The 17,965-nt window shown below is 45.3% G+C and overlaps 1 protein-coding gene across 10 annotated transcripts in view; it reads right to left on the bottom strand.

Annotated features, from left to right (window-relative positions):
- The window catches only part of ptprdb (protein tyrosine phosphatase receptor type Db), a 55,058-nt gene that overhangs the window by 36,430 nt on the left and 663 nt on the right, over positions 1-17,965 (bottom strand). For all 10 annotated transcript variants that reach the window (XM_062477573.1, XM_062477572.1, XM_062477576.1 and 7 more), the window contains exon 2: positions 3,810-3,960. In XM_062477573.1, the coding sequence (XP_062333557.1) occupies positions 3,810-3,894 (85 nt within the window). In that variant the 5' untranslated portion in view covers positions 3,895-3,960. The remainder of the gene's footprint in view (positions 1-3,809; positions 3,961-17,965) is intronic.

Here is a 17,965-nt window from a genome sequence, read left to right as displayed (position 1 = left end):
TATGATTTACAATCTTGGAATTGGGGTTGACCAGGTGACCACGAACAACTGTTCAGAATCTGAACAAGATACTGTTTAGGCTTTTAAAATGTTTAAACTTTTGCTTTCAATTGTTTCAGATGAAGATGTATCTAGTCTGGGACATGTGATTTGGGAGGATGCTTGCAGTGGTAAATACTTTCTCTTCTTGAGCTTCAGTTCACCGGCCAGTATCCAATGATCCGCTAACGTGCGATGTGATGCGCATTACTTCCAACGCCAATACCGATGTTTGTCCAATTAGTGTGCACACTCACCCTGCCCTTAGCACAGCCTGCTGGGTTTGGCTAGCTCAAAGTTAATCAGAGTTAATTTGTTAGAAACACATGAGGGAGGAATTAATCAAATAGAGGCCTCCTTTTATGCTCAGGTCATTACTAACACATGGACTAGCCGCTGGATTCGCTACTTAATGGGTCAGAGACAGCCTTCCCATAGAGCGCAATAAGGGTGGGTGCTTCTCAGCGCTAGTCGGGGCCCATTACTTGCGGATGGACGCACTGCTAAGCTAAAGCTAAGCTAACGCTAACCGGGACCTCATTATTTACAGATGGATGCACCGTTAAGCTAACGCTAAGCTAACGCTAGTCAGATCCCATTACTTGCGGATGGACGCACATCAATGCTAAACACTAATAGCTTTGTACCCTGCTCTCGGGCATTCCGGCACAATGGGATACTTGAACACACAGGGGGCAGACGGAACCTCTTTCTCATCAACATGGTCAATGTTACAATGCTCATCACCAAACTAATCCGTCTTCTTTAGGATTAGCATTAATAGTTAACAATGGAAACCTTATTGAAGTATTCAAGAAGTACAATTATATTTTGCTAGATGTGTCATGAGCACAAGGCTTCAGAATTGAAAGGCCTTTATTTACAATTCAGAAGGAATTAACAGGCATTCCTAAACTGCGGAATAGCCATCAGTGGGAAAATATTTGGAATTATGAGAAATTGAGACCCTTTGACCCACTTGCATCTTCAGACAGCAAGTCAGAATCCCTCTATCCATCTCATCCATGTAACCATCCAATATCCATGCTCCCTCTAATCTCTGATCCACTCTTAACACTGTACACACATCATGCTATCTCCCACACGTCTGTCTGACCCCCATGTTAAATGCCCCTGTCCTTACTGGACATATGCTGACACTGACATCTCTTCCCATCATCCATCACAGCCTAATCAGCTCTTCACAGATCTGAGGATGTGTGGCACACTCTGCTGCTTTAAGTTGCTTGGTGTTAAAGTGTAGGGCAACGACCGGGTGAGTGAGTCGCAGGGCCGACAGAGGACACACACATGCGCACTTCGAAGGCCATACAATGACTTAATGCAAGGTAGAGTTGAGTTTAGAACATGCTATTTCAAGTACATTCACATTGTCCAGTATTCTCACGTGAAAGCTTTAACGCGCCTATCCTTCAGTTTACCAGGCCGCTGGGTAGAAAAGCTTGAGCTGAGAAAGGCTGGCAGATATTATTCCTACTGACAGTGGGTGACACAAAGAGTCAGGCTGTTAACATGGTGCCACTCATGGGGGGACACTGGTGTATTGGCCTACTTTGGCCTGGATCAGAGCATTATTCCTAATCCAGGGGATAGTTGTCATACACACACGTTCAGGCACACAAACCCACCTCCCACACTCACCGATGCACACACACTCGAACAAACACACGCACATGCTTCAAATAGTCAGGAAAAATACATTCCGTCACATGCAAACAATCATCAGAGACCACTAAAGGCCTTGTTACACCAACACTGCCTCAATATTGCACATATGTTGCAAAGTCACGCAAGTTGCAAACCCTCCCAAAAGCACACATTTTTCGAGGCTTGCCTCAGAAAGTTCTAGTTAGTGTGTGTACACACGTGTATTTTTTTTAACTATTACCATGAATCCCAAATACACTAAGGAACTTATGTTCCTCACAAATTCAAGTGCTATTTCTAGATGTTTTGACGGGTTTAGGGTTAGAATTACATGTCGTAGTTATGAGTTGTGGATATGGATTTTAGGGTTGATATGTTTTTGGGTTAAGGTTACGCTTAGGATTAGTGGAATTTTTGAAATTGACTGAATTGTGAGTCTACACAAGACTAGTAAAACAAACACGTATATGTGTGTGTTCCAGTGAACCATCTTTTTAATCTTAAAGTGTAGAAACACACACCGGGACATCTGATCTCCCACCACCTTAACTCAACCATTCTTGCTCTCTTTCCAGTTATCATGGTCTGCCCAATGTAGCGCAGAGACAGACAGGAGCAGCGAGAGAGACAGAGATGAGAGAATGGGGGCAAAGCGTTGAAGAGTGAAATAACGAGAGTGAGGAACAGAAGGGGCCACAGAGAGGTGAAGCACAGTAAGAGAAAGAAAGACAGCAAGAGCAGGAAAGTAAGATAGGGCAAGTGGGGGTTGTATGGTTTTGATGGATTGAACCTTTTACAATCAGACCCCAGGAGGGGGGAAGAGAGAGAGCGAGAGACATAGAGAAAGAGAGAGAGAGGGGGGGGAAAGTTGGAAGAGAAAGAGAGAGAAGGAGGGGGTAGAGAGGTAGAGAGAGAGAGAGAGAGAGAGAGAGAGAGAGAGAGAGAGAGAGAGAGAGAGAGAGAGAGAGAGAGAGAGAGAGAGAGCACAGGACGGCAGATGTATGCCTACATACAGAACCATCCCTTGTACATTGTATGTTTGTGTGTCTGTAGGGGTTTGTGTGTTCCGGCCATGGAGAAGACACTAAATCCACTCAGCGTTAGACACAGCTTGGAGTCTACAGTAAGTATACTGTATGTTCCTTCACATGAAACCACACTAATACTTCACTGATACTACACTATGCATCTTCACACTACACTCATACTCACAATACACTACTGATACACCTCAAATACACACACATAACACAAACATATCTATCCATAAATAATACAATGACAAAAATAGATGACATGTTTTGGTTTGTCTCTCCAAAATCCCCTAAAGATGTGTATTTCTCTCACTACCTTTTTTTCTTTCATTTTCTCTCTCTCTCTCTCTCTCTCTTTCTCTTTCTCTCTCTCTCTCTCTCTCTCTCTTTCCTTCTGCTTCTGAGCATTCTGTTTCAGTAACCATGATGTCAGAAAGGAATCCTGGCTGTCAGTCTTCTACATAAAATGACAAAGAGGCATATGATTTCATATGCCATCCCTCTCTGTCCCATTAGGACACACACACACACACACACACACACACACACACACACATACACACACACACACCCACCCACACACAGGGGAAATGATCTGATTAGCCATATGCTGGACGGTTGTCCAATGCCAAGTAATACTGGGATGGACAAAAACAGCTGGCCCAGCGTCAAGCTCACTTCCCACACACACATACACACAATCACACACATACACACAATCACACACATACACACAATCACACACAACACACACAGATAAACCCTAATACCAAGAAAAGGCTGGAACAACCTGGTCTTTGCTACCCACGTCAGAGGAATGGGGGTGAGTGTTCGTGTGTCTGTGGTTTGTGTGTGTCTGTGGTTTGTGTGTGTCTGTGCGCCTGCAAATGACATTGAATGGAACAAATCCTCTACTATGACCAACATTTCTCCAAAAATGTTTTGTGGTTGACATATATGTTATTGTATAGCTAGATGTGCATGCATTTACAGTATGTGTGTGTGTGTGCGTGTGAGTGGTGGGTGTGTATGTGAAGGAGAGAGATAGGTGAGAGGGAGAGGGCTTACAGTCAGCATCAGCGAAGAAGAGGAAGCTGAGGAGGAGCAGGCCTGGGCTGGCAGAGTGCATTGTGGGACATGTAGGCACCTGCATGCTGTGGCAGCATGTGATCTCACTGCCTCAGTGACCAATAGGATGACAGGATGGAGCCCTCACAACCTGGAGAGAAAGTGAGAGAGAGACAGAGAGACGAGAAAAGTTAGCCTGAGACACAGAATTGGGTGGATTTGTACCTAGAACACATAATGACAGCAAATACCAAGCTCACTTAGGCACACACACGCACACACACACACACGCACACACACACACGCACACACACACACGCGCAGCTCCCTCCAGGCTCTTTGTTCCAGCGGTGCAGCTGCCTCTCCTATTTTCACCTCATTAGCACCGTGCGGTTTGTGTGCATGTGTGTGTGTGTGTGTGTGTGCCAGATACATGATATAAACAAACAAATACAGTATTGCATTTGGATTTTTGCCCATCCTAACAGTTGCTGCTATCTTGACATCTAAAGCAAACTTGAAGATTCTTACAGAATATACAATATATTCTGTCTTGTTATATGTTTTAATCTATACCCAAGTGAGAGAAGGAGTGAGAGAGAATGAAAAAGAGAGTATTCTTCTTTATCTATGCGCTTCGTACTGTAGATGCAGTCCCTGTGCTTAGATTTGTGTACCCGTCTGTGTGTACCTGCATACTCTTACATTATAAATAGGACTGTGTGCGTGTGTGTGTGAGAGAGCACAGACGAGACAGTTATCCAGAAAAGGACCAGTGAGAAGAGCCTGGTCCTAATCTTTCCTTCAGAGCAAGCCTATGTGCTTCCCAAATGAAACCAACCGCTCCGAAAAGAAAAATGGAGGGGGTTGGGGGGACAACAAAGACCTCCCAGCTCAACCGAGGCAAAGTCTGCCAACACACACACACACACACACACACACACACACACACACACACACACACACACACACACACACACACACACACACACACACACACACACACACACACAGGATCTTTCACTTAGTTTAGTCCAAAACAATTGCTTTTTGGGATAACCTAGTTCTATCCCTTAACACAGATTGGCGATGGACTGTTAGGCGCTGCTGTAGTGAAGAGGCTGAGGGAGCAGAGAGGGAGCTGGACAGGACCATGAGATCACCCGGTGACAACCCTGAACAGTAACAGAGCATTATGGTGGTGACACGTAGCTTTTAGCTAATGCTACTGTCACTGGCTCTATGAAGAGCTTATATAGTGTTGGATGGTGTGTGTGTACGTGTGTCGATGTGGCTCGTATTGCATGGCTCTGTTTCTTTTCTCTTTTTATCTATGTCTTGGCCTCTCCTCTTTCATCCTCCTTCTCTCTACCTCTCTCTCTCTCTCTCTCCCTCCCTCCCTCCCCATATCTGGTATCTTAGCCTCCTAATTAAAAGGACAGGCTGTGAAATGTGCCTTTAAATTATGCAGGAGTCTATCCCATGGACATTATAAGGAGGACCACACACACACACACACGCACACACAGCAGATTATAATCTGAAAAGAGCCAGCCCACAGTGCCACGGCAGAGAAACATCATTTGAGCAGATCCAGGGCCAGACGTTGAGCCACTCGTGTCCATGATTCCCTATCAGCCAGCTGCACACTGCTGAGCCCTCCAGCCCTCCATCACACTTATCTCTGGGATGGCTCCTGACAGAGCGCTTCACCAGCGGAGGATGGAGGGAGCGGACTGAGGACAGCATGGAGGGAAGGAGACGGAGGAGGACCGGATGGGAGGAACAAGATGGGGAGGCAGAGGAGATGGGGAGGAGAAGAGCGAGCGCCGCGGAAAAGGAGAGAGGAGAAGCAGGAGGAGGGAAGACGTGAGGATGAGATCAAGAGAGGGAAAGGGAAGGATGGGTGAAGGGATGACTGGAGTGGGCGGAGGATGAGAAAAAGAGCAACTACAAAGAGAAGAGAAGGGGATAGAGAGGGAAAGAGAGAAGAGAGATAGAAAGAAAGACAGATAGAGAGAGAGCCCAGATCCTAAAAAGCACAGCTGCAGGGCAACTCTGTCCCGTAGAGAGAGAAACAGTCAGTATCTTCATTTAATACGCCAACGCTAGCCTGAGCCACCCAAATGTAATTAGACACACTAATTAACTTATTCCTTTCGCCCCTGAATCAGAACGACTGGAGACAGCGTCGCAGAAAAATTTGATGTTTTTGTGTTTACCAACGTTCAACGTCAAGAAATAGTTTAGAGGGCACTGTTTATCCTTTCAGGCATACTTGACAGTAGTGTCTGTGGGGACAGAATAGGATGACAAACCATGTTAAGAGAGAAAGAGAGAGAGAGAGAGAGAGGGAGCGATTGCAGTCTTAATTACCTCTCCCTATAGACTGACTCACTTGTATAGTTGCCTACAGCATGTGTGAACGTGTGTGTTCCTTGAATTAGCACTAACAAAATCAAGTCTTCGAGGCACATTGGGGTTACACAAACTGTATCACAAAGTACCAAAATAGAAATTAATTTAAAATGTTATCTTTTCCCTAGTTTGGGGGACATTTTACAAAGAATTGATGATATGAAGGCGATAAAAGTGACTGGCCTCTCGCCAAAAACAGTAGCCAATTATCACCCTCGGCATTCTGGGTATTTAAGATCTCAGCCCCAACAGGAAATCCATACTGACTCAGAGGAAGAGAAGAAAATGTGCTTGATTGATGTTTTAGTCTGTCTGGGTGTTCTCATCCTGCTCCCTCTCCTCTCTCTCTCTGTCTCTCTCTCTCTCTCTCTCTCTCTCTCTCTTGGCTCCAGTCCCTGCCTTGTATGTTCCCTTTTTTACCCTATCATCTCCCTCCCTCTCTTTGCTCTCTCTTTCTTTGCCCTTCACCATAATATCTCCAAACAACCAGTCATTTCCGACAGTAAAAGACTCTGTTCAGCTTTTCAAGCATGGCTGGCTCTTCTATTTGAAGAACATCAATCCTGATCCTCCGTTTAGAAGAAATACTTAATTAATACATTCTTACATTACTCAGAATTATACACCCATTGTGCGGGAGGAAGGCTTCTGTCTTATTGACAGCCCTCAGCGATCTAGGCTGGACAGGGGGACCAGTAAGAGCAGGCTTGGGAGGGGCTAACACAGCTGTGAGAGCCCAGGCTGTGGCTGGTCCCTGGCAAGAGGCCATACAGTCTGATTGAGTTGGGGAGTGAGGGACAACAAAAAGAGAGCGAAAGAGAGGGTGGAAAGAAAGAGTGAGTGTGTGAGAGAGTGAAAAAGGAGGGAGAGAAAGAGAGGGGCGAGATAAAGAGAAGGGGAAAGAGGGACAGACGGAAGCACAGAGAGAGAGGTGGGGAGTGGAGTGGATTAGTAGGGGAGAAATCAACAACATTTAATTACCCATTTACCCAGCCTTAAATGGAACATTCATTGAACATTAATTGAGCGTCACATTAGTGAGAGGGTCATGCAGTAAGCAGTGGAGTAAACAGCAGGAGCTGTGTGTGTGTTATTATATGTGTGTGTGTAATTATGTGTGTGTGTTATTATATGTGTGTGTGTAATTATGTGTGAGTACTGAACACTATTCAACATGTATCTTCAACAGGTTTGTGTGGCTTGTGTCTTAATGTGTGTTTCATGTAGGTTTCTGTGTGTGCGTGTGTCTTTAAGTGACTTTCTGCCATTTTGATTATTCCTGCCTTTAGCAGTAGATGGTTCTGAACTGAAGAGAAAAGTGCATGTCAGACTCAGTCATCTTTGTAATGTGTTTTAGTGTTTGGATTAAAGGATGGATGGATGGATACACCGATGGGCATACTGCTCTCTTTGTAAGTATAGAATAAAAGAACAGAAGGGTAAAATGTAATAAGAGGCCACTGCAAATTTACCCATCTGTTCCCCACTCAAAATTCTCAACCTTTTTAAAAATTAAAGTAAACAGATTCAATGTTCTCCAGAGCTTGTATACTAAAAACAGGATTTGTTCTTCAGAAAGTAGGTTAGAGGCTAACTCTTCACTTACTGGCCTGATTCTACTTTCATATACTGTCTTGGCCACATCTCTATGAGAATCCTAATATGAAATTCATGATTTCTTGATAGATTTGATAAATGTTTCTATTCATATGCACCATGTTATGTCAATTCTCGTCAATAGTCTATTGTGCAGTCGTATGCATTAGTCAGTATTGGCCTTTCTGTGTCGGCACTCTAATGTGCTGTTGGCCTGATAAGCACTACACACACACACACATACACGCACATGCATTCCCATACATATACACATGAAAGCACACAAACAAATTATTGACCATACTTCCTCATTGAAGCAGACTGAGTGAACATCCTGTGCTTTCTAAGTCACCCTCGTTGCGAATCAAACTACTCTGCAGTTCATGAACCCGGATTGGTTCCATAAACTGCATACTGTGGTCATACTGTGGTGCGCCACCGGTCCAGAGATGGACGCTCTGTTTCGCAATCAGCATATTTTCCTCTTCTTTTCTGACACAATGATGGATTTCACTCCCTGGGCCGATACAGAGTGTGGTTTTGAATACAACGGGCAGTCATCTGCCTCTGAACGGTTGTTGTGGTCCTAGATCTCCCACCTTCACCCATCAGGGATGTTCACACGTGGCGGACTCATGACACGACTACAGGTCAGATAAAGGTTGAGATGGAGTCCAGATAAATACAAGAATACATGAATTCAGGGAGTGTTATTTAGACCAGTGCTTCCTGAGATGGTGTCTTCCGTGCATGTGAATGAACACTGGAGCCTGTGGCTCACGTCTGTAGTCCAGTTGAAGGTCATTGCGGGTCCAGCAGGAGAGGGAGCACAGAAATATAGACCTGATCAATTGTCTCAGATGTCACGCACGATCACGGATGGAGTCGCGTCTCTCTTTCATCTTCTGGTCGATGTCTGATCGATAGGGAGGGCGCGAATACTGTGTGTGTGCGGCAACTCAGAGTCTTCCAACGGTGTGTGAGTGTGTTCTGACAGACGCAACAACAACAAACGTGCTGAAGGTCTACTGCCCTGACACTCTCCATGCCCTAGGGTGACACTGTCCCAGATTGGGAAAATGACATGGGCTTCTACATGTTTCTATGCAGAAAAGTGCATGAAAGTGAAGTCAAACAGAGGGTGTGAGGGGACAAATCACCATGAGACTGTATATGTCATGAATGCTGGTTTGAATATTCCACAGTTCCCAAGGCCCCCCCCCTCCTCTCCAGTAGCTGCTAAGAGCACATGGACAGAGGCTCCAGGCCTGCTGCTGCTGGGAGCAGAAATCAGGATCCCCAGAGAGAGAAAGGTAGAGAAAGAGAGAGAGGGAGGGAGGGAGGGAGGGAGGGAGGGAGGGAGGGAAAGGGAGAAGCAGGAGGGAGACAAAGCAAGAGGAGAATAGAGAGAAAAAAGGGGTGGAAGAGGAAGGTATCGTGAGAGAATGCAAGACAAGGCAATGAGCGTGGGGAAAAAGAGAAAGAGAGAGGGAAAGAAAGGAGGGGGGGGGTGAAGCAAAGAGAAAAGGAGAGAGAACCCATATCCCCTGAAGCTCAATAATTAAGAGTTGGAGGTCATAAATAAATGATGGGAGCTTTTTCTACAAGTGCTCGTCTCAGAGAGGGGAGAAGGTAGGACGGGCAGGGCACTAAGTACACCGCCGATTAAAAATGGATGCCTCGAATGCGGGGGCCCGTCCACGGCGCAGGAGAACGTTGTGACAGCAGTTGCCTTGGAAACCAGGCCCCCAAATGGCCCATGGTTGTCACGGTGAATCACATCATACAACCTTGCTCTCCCCGGTGCTGGGGGCTTCCGACCGTGATGATGTCAGAGCGGAAGTCGGTGTGTGTGTGTGGCCGTCTGTGTGTGTCCATCCGCCGATAGAAGTTTGCCCTACTTTTTGAAGTCCGGCTAGTTTGGGTTGCTGGTTCGATTCCCTGTGGGTACCCGCCATCTGCTAAGTGACTGTATCATAGTGATAGGTGAGAGCATGACTCCTGTCTGACACGAGTCTGTCGGTTCAGTCAAAGATGGCTTTTGAAGAGCCGGGAAGAGGGGGGAGCAAAAGAAAAAGGGAGAGAAATAGACAGACAAAAAGCTAGTGTGTGTACGTGTGCGTTGTGTGAGTGGTCCAGGAAAACCAAGTCTATTCAGTACAATGGTTACCCCCACCCACGCACACTGGGTGTGAGGATGATAGATGTGGCCAATGCGTATTCACTAATGATGTTGCTTTTCTACAGGTACACTCTTGCACTTTTTGAGGTTCATGTTGTTTAATTGTAACTTGTTTAACTACATGCTCTTATGGTTCTTCCCTTTGGCACTTATTTGTTTTTTTCACAATGTATACTCATGTTTTGGCTACCTGCAATGTTTGGGGCTATCTCGTTGTTATGATCAGTGACCTATGCACTTTTGTAAAGCTCTCTCTTGGAAGTCGCTTTGGATAAAAGCGTCTGCTAAAATGAATAAATGATGTCATCGGTCAGTCCTTCCTCCCATTGGACAACAGTCTCGGCGGTCATGGGAGGGAACATTTGAGGACACCAGCATCCCATACAACAGCACAACATCCTCAATCTGAGGTAAATACGACAATACAACACTGACCGTAATCTGGGATGAATAAAACAGTTACATTTTTTAGATTAAGACTGATTAAGGGAAACCATGCAACGTTAATATGCAACGCTTGATAGAAAATAACTAAACTGCAGCCTACTCTGAATCAGTAAAGTATCTAATTTACCTGAAGCACAAGCACAATCGAAATTAGCTATAAACTACTGGTAATGTTAAACACTTAAATAAAACTACATAACGTGCATAACTTTTGTCAAATTAATCTTTCAGCTAACACATGAACTGCGCTGACAATATGAATAAGACTGGACATGATTGATAGCTCATTGCTCTTTGATACTGTATAACAATTTTTGTATTTCAGAAGGCGTTTCATTAAATGGGTGCTTTTGTTACTTCTGCAGGTGTCCTGGCAGTCGTACTGAAGCCAGGCGATAAATCACGAAGCTGGCGTCATCTTAGGCATCGTTCGTGATGGATAGAAGCATGTGTACGATAGGACGTGGAAGTTGCCCTTGTCAAGATATTGAAGCGACGGGAGAAAAGAGAGAGGGATGAAAGGAGGGGGATCTGGTCTGCCTGTCGTCTGGGAAGAGGAGACGAGGTCTAATATGCGATATGAAGAGCCTCGTTTGTCACCTGTTTGTCTTTGTAGACAGACACGCTCACAATTCCGTGTGTGTGCATGTGCGTTTTCCACGTGTCTGTGTCCTGTGTTTGTGTAGTGCCTTCACATATGTGTGTGTGTTTGCTTCTGTGGTATAATGTGAACATGTGGGCTTGTGTATGTGACTGTTTTCTTTCCGCAGACTTTGCCTCGGGGGCTAAACACTGCACTTTAAAAAAGGAAACTCTAATTGAACACGTCTATGAATGAATGTGCTTGATCCTTATATGGATTATGTTTGCTTTGTGAAAGTCATGAGATGCTTGAAATATAAAAGAAAGAAATGGAGACTGAGACACACACACATCCAAATGGCAGACTACACAGTATAGTTCTGCATAGCATTCCTTCTTGCATGGCATCCAAGCAGTACTTTTTCAAATGATTGTGCTTGAACACACACACACACACACACACAAACATATTCAGAAACATGCACACACACACACACAGCTCCCGCCACAGTCCATCTTCTTTGGCAGAGCTACTGTGTATCCTCAGTGGATTGGTCCAAATCAATGCCAGGCAGGACTCTCCAGTAAGCCACCATTTCATTGGCTAGGCTCCAGCCCTGGAAATGCTGTTAAATAGCCTATGAAGGGAGTTGCGTTGCCAAGCAGTTTAATGTGTGTACACACAGGGACAGAAATTGAAAAAAGGTAGTATGTGTGTGTATGTAACAGAAATAGGGGAAGAGAGAGAGGGGGGGGGGGGAAAGGCCTAGAAGCCAAAAGCAGTGTCTGACTCAATCTTAAAGCTCAATAGGAAATTAATGTGGAATTCAGACCTCATTTCAGTGATTGTCATGTCTCATCTGCACTAGCAGGCAGCATATGCTTGCTGACCAATGTCTGATAGATCTCACACAAATACACACACACACTCTTTAAGGTTATTACACAAAGACTAGGATTATAATCTAATCTGACGTTTCCTAGTTTATATGCTGATTCACCAGGTTGAAACCAGTCTGGCCTGCCAGTCCAATGTGTGTGTCTGTGAGTGGGTACGTCTGTGTCTGTGTATGTGTGTGTTTGTGTTACATGGTGACACAAATCCATCACACAGGGTTGTCTGTCTAAAAAGACTGGGGCCGGGCACACACGCATACACACACACAAGCACACACACACATACAAACATATGCATACACACAAACACACATTCACACACGAATGAGGGAGTGGCAGGCGCTTTTGGGTCAGGGGGGTGAAAGTGATGAACAGATGGAGAGAGAGACCTCTGTGATTAGAACAAGGCTTTGGGAAGAGTCTCTCCTCACTCCATCAAATGTCTATATGAGACACATCAGAGAGAAAGAGAGAGAGAGACAGAGAGAGAGAGAGAGAGAGAGAGAGAGAGAGAGAGAGAGAGAGAGAGAGAGAGAGAGAGAGAGAGAGAGAGAGAGAGAGAGAGAGAGAGAGAGAGAGAGAAGAGAAAAAGAGAGAGAGGAAACAGTTACAGATTATTTATGACACTTAACGAAGTTAAGTTAACTTGAATCAAGACTTGGAACAGGGCACCTTTTTCCTGGAGAGTTACCCTCCTGTAGGTTTCCACTCCTATCCCACATGTGCTTAACCTCAGTCCATTATCAACCGGCTGAATATGAAAAGTAGGTGTGACTACACTAGACTGAGGTAGAAAAGACAAGGCTGTGGCACCGTGGCTATCTAGGAAACAATTCAATTTTCAACTACACACACGCTCACAGAGAAACACAAGATGCTAGAGAGATGACCTAGTGGAGAAGTTAGTCCTTACCAATAATGTTTAGAAACAATTCATCCTGTTCCCCCACTTCTTCTCACAAGTATAGAATGTTAATAGGGTTATATCAATAGTACTGTACGAAAGTGGGCTTGAAACACTGGCTACCTAACTGAGCATCTCATTGGTTTATCGACGCTGATGCCAAGAGAGAGAGAGAAGGGGTGGGGGCAGAGAAAGAGGGACAGAGAGACTGTGACAGGAAGATCTGGGGGCAGAGGAGAGACAGCTAGTAAGAGAGTTAAAGAGAGAGTGAACGAGAGGGATTAATAGAGCTAGAAAGACAGATGGTAAGAGAGGTATAGACAGAGAGATGGAGACAGGAAAGACGGGTCTGTAACTTTAGAAGACTCAAAACGAAAGTAACCTTGTTATTTCAGAGAGCCCCCCATGCCTCTCAGCTTCTTAAACAGGAGGAGGAAGAGGAGGGGGAGGAAGGGAGGAGGAGAGGAAGGGAGGAGGATATGAGGGGAAGAGGTGGACGTAATGGATTTCTCTTAGCTCTGGGTAGGCTTCACTGAAGCCCTGAGGAATCCGATACACCCTCCCCGACGCCCAGGGATGAAGCTGATGGGCCTAATTTAATCTAGAGATCCATGATCCCTGCTTCGCTGCTTCTTTTCTCTGTGGAACTTTCTGGAATGGGGAGACTGTATCAGTCTACTGAGACATCCCTGGATACATTAGGGCATGCACACACACCGCACACACACACGCCACACACACACACCTTGGTGTATCTGTGTGCTGGGGCAGCGTGCATGCATCTTGGCTAAATCCACATGGGTACCTTTTCTGATATCTACGCTGGGCTGTCCCTCATTGATGACATCATTAGCATGACAGCTGAGGACAGCACACTGCATAGTAATTACATGGCAGTGAGGAGATTAAACACACACAGACACACACAAATAAACACACACACACGGACAGTTCAGAATAGTATATTACCCCTTCTCTAAGGACAATCTCTACTAGACCACAGAAAACTATTACACAACAGAGAGCTGATGCTAGCACAGAGCAGGATGCTACCGCAGACACACTCACACACATTCACATGAACGGTTGGCTGAGATTTGATCCTTAGGGACAAGGGAATGGGAAAACATAACATAATTCCTGAATACAGAAAAACAAGAGATTGGATTGGTGCCCAAATATCAATCATGCGACATGGGAAGAGGGGATGACAATGGAGTGCGACAGATAGAGGGATGACAGATAAAGGGATGACAATGGAGTGCGACAGATAGAGGGATGACAGATAGAGGGATGAGGAAAGACAACATGGCAGACAACAAAAGGTTTAATCCAGGTGTCTTGTCACTGTTTCCTCAGACAACAAGGACAGCAAATCCTTAATGACAATTCAAGAAAACAAACAAATGCCTGGGGCTTGAGGCTTAGGTGACTCTAAAATGTGAGAATTAGACAATGGCAGCCATTTTGGCTCTGAGGCTGCAAGTCGGCCTGTTGGGAGCGGGTGGAGGGAGGGAGGGAGCGACTGGGTCAAGGCTGGACCTGCGCCACGGCTCAGAGAGCACTGCCATGGAGGATAATGATACAGCGAGAGTTCTCTATTCCTTCACCATAAACACACAAACACAAGTACGCACATGCAAAAAAGCAACACTCGGATCTGAAACTCGACGGTGTGAAAATATATGGTCTGAAACACGTCTTTGTCAGTTAAATACCGGTGCATTGAGCTGCCTTGAGTGAAACACCAGTGACATCCCTGAGCTGGTGCCGGAACCAGTGGATGGCCCAAAAAATGTTAACCCCGCCCCTCTGGCCAACTTGAGGCAGGATCAACCAAACGATTAAGAGTATTTGCAAGGATTTCAGATGTTATTTGACCTGACCTGGCCATTGAGAAAGAGATTGTGTGTGTATGAGAAAAGAAAAAATAGAGAGAGAGAGAGAGAGAGAGAGAGAGAGAGAGAGAGAGAGAGTGAGAGAGAGAGAGAGAGAGAGTGAGAGAGAGAGAGAGAGAGAAGGGCACAGAGCAGGAGACTCATGGCAGGGGGCTGGGTGTCAAAACAGCCAAAACAGAAACAAATCCCGCAGAGAGAAGTGATCTGTCCATCCTCATGCCTGGGTACAGCTAAGCCAAGGCAGATTAAACCGGTAGTTGACCAAAGGGATGGAGAGATGGGAGGGAGGGATGCATGGATGGATGGAAGGAGAGAGAGAGAGAGAAATTGAGTCGTAGACTGCAGAGGGGGGAAAAGAGTTTTGTGGTCTGGCACTCGCCAGCTATGCCGAAAACAACATGCCTGCTATGAAGATATGGTAGGAGAGAGAGAGAGTATCCGATTGCACTATGTTGACCACTCACGCTGATCATTCTTATTCTTATTTTTATATGTATTTTATTTTATATTTAAATTGTTGTATTCTTAGATTGTTTACTTTTGAACTTTTACTTAATTTAAGATTCGTATACTATGTTTAGTGTTTTGCACCTCCCTGCCACAGTAAATTCAACGAATTCTGATTCTGAGAGAGACAGAGAGAGAGAGAGAGAGAGAGAGAGAGAGAGAGAGAGAGAGAGAGAGAGAGAGAGAGAGAGAGAGAGAGAGAGAGAGAGAGAGAGAGAGAGAGAGAGAGAGAGAGAGAGAGAGTGAGAGAGAGAGAGAGAGAGAGATGAAGAGAAAGTGACTCTGTGAAAGTGAGTATGGAGATGGTAGATGTACTGAACAGAAAGCATCTGGCTAAGAGTGAAGGTGGTGTGTGCATTAGAGTGATTCTGCTTGGCATGTGTGAGTCAGTATTTCTGTGTGCGTGTGGTTGGAAAATGGAATTGTAGTGGTTCTGGTTGTATCCCTCAGTGTCTCCATCTGATTTGGAACAGAAGGTGGGCTGTAAGAAGAGAGAGAGAAAGAGAGCGAGAGAGAGAGAGAGAGAGAGAGGTAAATCTGACTAAATTTTTTAATATGGCGCCATATGCTCTCTACAGGTAAGGGCAGGTCTGATATTAATTACTCAGTCAGACAGACCATGGGTGTGTTTGCATGTGAGAGATAAAAGATGTATACACAGAGAGAGATGAGAGAGAGAGAGAGAGAGAGAGAGAGAGAGAGAGAGAGAGAGAGAGAGAGAGAGAGAGAGAGAGAGGGGAGCAGAGCCAGAGCAGGTCAGAGATTGTACCTTTACTCAGACTTCCATGAAACATCTATCACATCGCCTCCACGGACGCTTGTCCTTGATCAAGCCTGTCAACACTGTTGACACACAACACAACTAGCTCTCATTCCCTCTGGCAGCTGGGGCTATGACTTTTACCCTGCCAGGAAACTCTCCATAACATTACATACATCACATAACACCTAACAGTATTACTGTTATCTGGGATCAGAAAGCCACTTGAATGCTCACTGTCAAGACAGATAGATGAGACTCATATCACACCTGACATATTCTGCCTTAGAACAGACCGGAAATAGTGTTCAGTAGGACACATTGGTGGACACATTGGTGATGAGATTGAATACTTTTAAATTCTCCCAAGTGTGTTCGTTTTGACAAGTGAGTTGACCTGAACCCTGAACCCTGAACCCCCATGGACAACCGACTCCAGCTTCTCACACAGGTTAAGCAGGGGTGTGGGAGAAAAAGTATCTCTCTCTCACACACACACACACACACAGGCACACACACAGGCACACACACACACAGCTGGCTCTGCAGACGCTGGCATCCATCACATCTTGTGAAACACAATCTCTCTGAGAGAAGGAGCAGCTGCAGTGGTGGCACACACACATGCACGCGTGCACACACACACACACACACACACACACGGCTGGGGACCTCAGCTGGGGTAAAACATGACACACCCATCTTTGGACTGACATTTGACATGGCACCTTTGACATCGCCACAGCCAATAATAAACACATGCTCTGGAAGAGTAAACAAGGCCATGCGGCGAAAAACAAACGAACAAATAAGCATCTTGTTGTGCTGTGTTCCACCTTCTGCTATGGAAGCAGAAAAGGCCTTGCATTAGCACCTGAGGGAACCAAGACACAAAGAGTCAAGGTTCACCCACCCATCCATGTTTGTGTAAGCAGACACACACACACACACCAATACACAAATGTGCTCATCCCATGCACATACACACATACACACACAGCAACGTCTCACATACACATACACGCACGTGCACATCACATGCACACACCCCAACACACATGACCCTAATTGGTTTTGAACCAGGATTTCGATTGATTTACAGTGCTGAAAGGAGTGCTGTTGTGTGCTGGTCAGTGTCTTAGGGAAGGAATGCTGACTGTCAGCAAACTACACGCATACACACTACTCTGACCACACAGGTAAAACAAACATACAAATGCACACACACAAACGCACACATCTTTCAAAATAAATTGAACAGACCAACTATTACAGGCACAGCACTGCCTAGCCGTTAGACACACCTTGACACGCACAATTTGTGTGTGTGTGCGCGTTTGAGCACTAGTATACATTCCTTAATTCTATGTCACACACGCTCACTCACCGACGGGCACATGATGTGTACTTGCATTTGTGTCTGCCCTCAGCATTGTATAATATGTTACAGGGCAGAGTCACAAAGTATCACATGAATCCTAGAGATATCGTATCTCGAAAAAGCCACAAAACACCACTTAGTGCACTAAGGTGGAGGGAAGTTATTACCGGTTTTAGGGCGTCTTAGCAAGCATAGGCACCCATGCACGGGAAAACACACCAGGAACACCAGGCGAGCTTTCGCTGCTTAGTCAGCCGATTGTCGTCCAGAATATACCACATCTGCCATTAAAGTAAAGTGCACACTGACCAGAGGTTACGGTGTAAAACGAATGCATGTATTATGATAGCGAACGATTTCCCCCCACAGAAGACACACACTGCATGTAAGCTGTAGTCCTGTAGCAGTTCATAACTTGGACAATATCATCACCAAAATGATGATGTTCTGGTGTAGATTCTGTGCCGGGTCGGGCTAGACCAACAAAACGCATTGATGGGAACACCACACAGACATTCAAAAAAGGAACGTATTTTAATGTTCTTCGAATAGCCTACTGAGTTCAAAAAGTGTGATCCAAACGT

This window comes from Osmerus eperlanus, chromosome 14, assembly GCF_963692335.1.
Source record: "Osmerus eperlanus chromosome 14, fOsmEpe2.1, whole genome shotgun sequence".
NCBI classification, from domain to species: domain Eukaryota; kingdom Metazoa; phylum Chordata; class Actinopteri; order Osmeriformes; family Osmeridae; genus Osmerus; species Osmerus eperlanus.
The sequence above is the reverse complement of the archived record's forward strand: the minus strand, read 5'-3'. Positions and strand labels throughout refer to the sequence as shown.